At 49.2% G+C, this 4,559-nt stretch overlaps 1 protein-coding gene across 1 annotated transcript in view; it reads right to left on the bottom strand.

Annotated features, from left to right (window-relative positions):
* Nucleotides 1-316: 316 nt before the first annotated feature.
* Nucleotides 317-4,559, bottom strand: part of LOC130587184 (DNA-directed RNA polymerase II subunit RPB1-like) — a 4,821-nt gene continuing 578 nt past the window's right edge. The window contains exons 2-5 of the mRNA XM_057388148.1: nt 4,104-4,236; nt 1,882-2,018; nt 1,031-1,204; nt 317-386 (exon numbers count right to left, since the gene is read on the bottom strand). Coding sequence (XP_057244131.1) covers nt 339-386; nt 1,031-1,204; nt 1,882-2,018; nt 4,104-4,236 — 492 coding nt within the window. The 3' untranslated portion in view covers nt 317-338. The remainder of the gene's footprint in view (nt 387-1,030; nt 1,205-1,881; nt 2,019-4,103; nt 4,237-4,559) is intronic.

Raw genomic sequence — 4,559 nt, 5'->3', positions numbered from 1 at the left:
TGGTACCGCCCGCAGCCGCCGTGGCCCTGGAAATTGGGGAGAAATGGGGTGAAAAGGGGAAAAAATGGGAAAAAATGGGAAAAAACGGGAAAAAACGGGAACAAATTGCATTAATGGGGCCAGAAATGGGGTAATGAAAGTGTTAATGGGGTCAGAAATGGGGTAATGACAGGGGTTGGTACCGCCCGCAGCCGCCGTGGCCCTGGAATGGGGGAAAATGGGGTGAAAAGGGGAAAAAAACGGCATTAATGTGGTCAGAAATGGGGAAAAAATGGGTTAATGGGGTCAGAAATGGGGTTAGAATGGGTCAATGGGGTCAGAAATGGGGTTAGAATGGGTTAATGGGATAATGACAGGGGCTGGTAGCGCCCGCAGCCGCCGTGGCCCTGGAAATTGGGGAGAAATGGAGTGAAAATGGGAAAAAACGGCATTAATGGGGTCAGAAATGGGGAAAAATGGGAAAAAACGGCATTAATGGAGTCAGAAATGGGGTAATGAAAGGGGCTGGTACTGCCCGCAGCCACCGTGGTCCTGGAAATTGGGGAGAAATGGGGTGAAAAGGGGAAAAAATGGGAAAAAATGGGAAAAAATGGCATCAATGGGGTCAGAAATGGGGTTAGAATGGGTCAATGGGGTCAGAAATTGGATTAGAAAGGGGCTGGTAGCACCTGCAGCCAAGAATTTGGGGCCACAAATGAGAATTTTGGGCCCACAAATGGGAAATTTTAGCCCAGAAATTAGAAACTTGACCTAGAAATGGGAATTTCAGGCCCAGAAATGGGAATTTTGGGCTCACAAATGGGAATTTTGGGGTCAGAAATGGGAATTTCGGGGCCACAATTAGCAATTTTGGGCCCAGAAATGGGATTTTTGGGGTCAGAAATGGGATTTTTGGGGTCAGAAATGGGAATTTTGGTGCCAGAAATGGGTATTTCAGGGTCACAACAGAGATTTTTGGGCCCAGAAATGGGATTTTTGGGGTCACAAACGGGAATTTTGGGGTCAGAAATGGGATTTTTGGGGCAGGCACCTTCTCCTTGGTGAGGTCCTCGTCGCCCTCGGGCTGCTCCACCCCGAATTTGTGATCCATCTCCTCGCCACCCTCGCAGATGTTTTTGCCTTTGCAGAGGTCGTAGACGTGGGTCAGCCTCTTCTTGGGCTGCCCCTTGGACTTGCCCAGGATGTCCTTGATCTTGGGGTTGTTCTGGAAAAAGAAAAAACAGTTTTGGGGTTAAAAAATGGCATTTTGGGGTTTTAAATGGTGATTTGAGGTTTAAAAAATGGTGTTTTGGGGTTAAAAATGGCCCAAATTTCACCCTCCTTGATGTCCCCTCATTTCGTCCCCCCTCATTTTGTCACCTCCCCTTTATCCCCAACACCCCAAAACACTCCCAAATCGTCCCAAATTTTGGGGTTTCCCATCTCCATCACCTCCCCTTAACCCCCAACACCCCAAAGCCCTCCCAAATCCCCCCAAATTTTGGGTTCCCCATCTCCATCACCTCCCCTTGACCCCAAACACCCCAAAACTCCTCCCAAACCCCACCTGGGGACCCCCAAAATGTCCCAAACCCCACCCTGGGCTGTCCCCACATCCCCTGGGCTGTCCCCATGTCCCCAAGGTGCCACCACGGGGCCGTTTCGGGGCACAGCCACCCCAAAACTGCCCCAAATCCCCCCAAATTTTGGGTTCCCCATCTCCATCACCTCCCTTTGACCCCAAAACTCCTCCCAATCCCCACCCAGGGACCTCCAAAATGTCCCAAACCCCACCCCGAGCTGTCCCCACGTCCCCAAGGTGTCACCACGGGGCCATTTCGGGGTGCAGCCACCCCAAAACTGCCCCAAATCCCCCCAAATTTTGGTGTTTTGGGGTCTCACCGAGTCCACGAGCAGCTTGGAGCAGAAGAAGCAGACGCAGCGCAGGATTTTCATGGTTTTGCCCAGGAAGCCCACGTGGAACACGGGYTTGGCCAGCTCGATGTGCCCAAAGTGACCCGGACACTCGGTCATGTTCCCTGGGGACACCCCAAAATTCATGGGATTGAGGGGAAACCCCTCAGGGTGGGGTTTGGGGTGGTTTGGTGGGGTGGGAGAGGAGAAATCCTGAAAAAATCCTGAAAAAATCCTGAAAAAATCCTGAAAAAAATCCTCCAAAAATCCTCCAAAAATCCTCCAAAAATCCTCCAAAAATCCTCCAAAAATCCTCCAAAAATCCTCAAAAAAGGCCTCAAAAAAGGCCTCAAAATGCCTTTAAAAGGCCCTAAAAAGGCCTCAAAAAAACCTGAAAAAAAATCTTAAAAAGGCTTTTAAAAGAACTCCCAGACAATCCCTAAAAAAATCCTGAAAAAGCCCTAAAAAAGCAGAAAAAAAAAATCTGGAAAAAGCACTAAAAACATAAAACACCTATAAAAAACTCCTAAAAAAACCCTAAACAAGAACTAAAACAGGCCTAAAAAAAGACTTTTTAGAGCCATTTTTTTAGAATGGCTTTTTAGAACCATGAAAAACAAAATACCCAAAATCCAATGGAACTTTAAAAAAGGAGTAAATCCCCAGAAAAATGGACTCCAAAATAAAAGAAAGAACAGGAATTTCTCCCTCAAAAAATCCCACACATGGAAAGAAAAATCATCCTGAAATTTGGGGGAGAAAAATGGGGTGGAAGAAAAAAGGAGAACCTCACAAAAACAAAAATAGATCCCAAAATAAAGGAAAAAAAAACCCAAAAATCAAACCTGGCTCTCCCTTGTGCAAGATTTGGGCCTTCAGGACTCCCCTGTGAAGATCTGGAGGTTCAGGAATCCCCCCAGGAGGATTTTTTGGGGTTCAAAACCCCCTCAAGGAGGATTTTTGGTGTTTAGGACCCTCCCCAGGACAATTTTTGGGTTCAGAACCCCCTCAAGGAGGATTTTTTTGGTGTTTAGGGCCCTCCTTGTGAAGATTTGGGGTTCAGGACCCCCCTTAAGGAGCATTTCTGGGGGTTCAGGATCCCTCCAAGGAGAATGTTTGGGTTCAGAACCCCCTCAAGGAGGATTTTTGGTGTTTAGGACCCTCCCCAGGACAATTTTTGGGTTCAGAACCCCCTCAAGGATGATTTTTTTGGTGTTTAGGGCCCTCCTTGTGAAGATTTGGGGCTTAGGAACATTTCTGGGGGTTCAGGGTCCCTCCAAGGAGAATTTTTGGGTTCAGAACCCCCTCAAGGAGGATTTTTTTGGTGTTTGGGGCCCTCCTTGTGAAGATTTGGGGTTCAAGACTCCCTTTAAGCAGCATTTCTGGGGGTTCAGGGCCCCTCCAAGGAGCTTTTTGGGTTCAGAACCCCCTCAAGGAGGATTTTTGGTGGTTTAGGACTCTCCCCAGGATAATTTTGGGGTTCAGGACCCCCTCATGAGAATTTTTCAGGGTTCAGAACCCCCTCAAGGAGGATTTTTTTTGGTGTTTAGGGTCCTCCTTGTGAAGATTTGGGGTTCAGGAGCATTTCTGGGGGTTCAGGGTCCCTCCAAGGAGAATTTTTGGGTTCAGAACCCCCTCAAGGAGGATTTTTGGTGTTTAGGACCATCCCCAAGACAATTTTTGGGTTCAGAACCTCCTCAAGGAGGATTTTTTTGGTGTTTAGGGCCCTCCTTGTGAAGATTTGGGGTTCAGGAGCATTTCTGGGGGTTCAGGATCCCTCCAAGGAGAATTTTTGGGTTCAAAACCCCCATGAGGAGGATTTTTGAGGGTTCACAGCCCTCCCCAGTAGATTTTTTGGGGTTCAGGACCCCCTTTAAGGAGCATTTCTGGGGGTTCAGGGTCCCTCCAAGGAGAATTTTTGGGTTCAGAACCTCCTCAAGGAGGATTTTTTGGGGTTTACGACCCTCCCCAGGATAATTTCGGGGTTCAGGACCCCCTCATGAGGATCTTTCAGGGTTCAGAACCTCCTCAAGGATGATGTTTTTGGTGTTTAGGGCCCTCCTTGTGAAGATTTGGGGTTCAGGAGCATTTCTGGGGGTTCAGGATCCCTCCAAGGAGAATTTTTGGGTTCAGGACCCCCCTGAGGAGGATTTTTGAGGGTTCACAGCCCTCAAATTTTGATTTTTTGGGGTTCAGGAGGCTCCACTCACCAGCACAGGTCTGACAGCGTCCCGTTCTCTCGATGACGCCCTGCCGGGGGTCCATCAGCCCCCCRAGTTTGGGGCGTCCCCCCTCGGTGGTTTCGGGGTATTTGATGCCCCCCTCGGTMACCGACATCCGTTTCTGAGGGGAAAAAAGGGGAAACTGAGGCACCTGGGGACCCCCAAATGAATGAGAGTACCCCAAATGACCCCCTCGGGTGACAATGTCCCTTCAGGATAAATAAGTGACTCTCTATTTCCCCCAAAAGCCTCCCAGGGCACCCCGAACCACTGTCAGRCACCCCAAAACCCTGCCAAGGCACCCCAAAACCTTCTAGACACCCTCGTGGCCAACCCCAGGGATCCCAAAATCTCTCCTGAGCCACTCCCAGGGACCCCAATTCCCCTTCAAGGCACCCAAAGGCTCTTCCAGAGCTTCCCTGGGCACTTCCAGGGACCCCAAAA

This window comes from Malurus melanocephalus, unplaced genomic scaffold, assembly GCF_030028575.1.
Source record: "Malurus melanocephalus ecotype Western Australia unplaced genomic scaffold, MMel_1.1 scaffold_1612, whole genome shotgun sequence".
In the NCBI taxonomy this organism is placed as follows: Eukaryota; Metazoa; Chordata; class Aves; order Passeriformes; family Maluridae; genus Malurus; species Malurus melanocephalus.
This window is presented reverse-complemented; position numbering and strand designations above follow the sequence as displayed.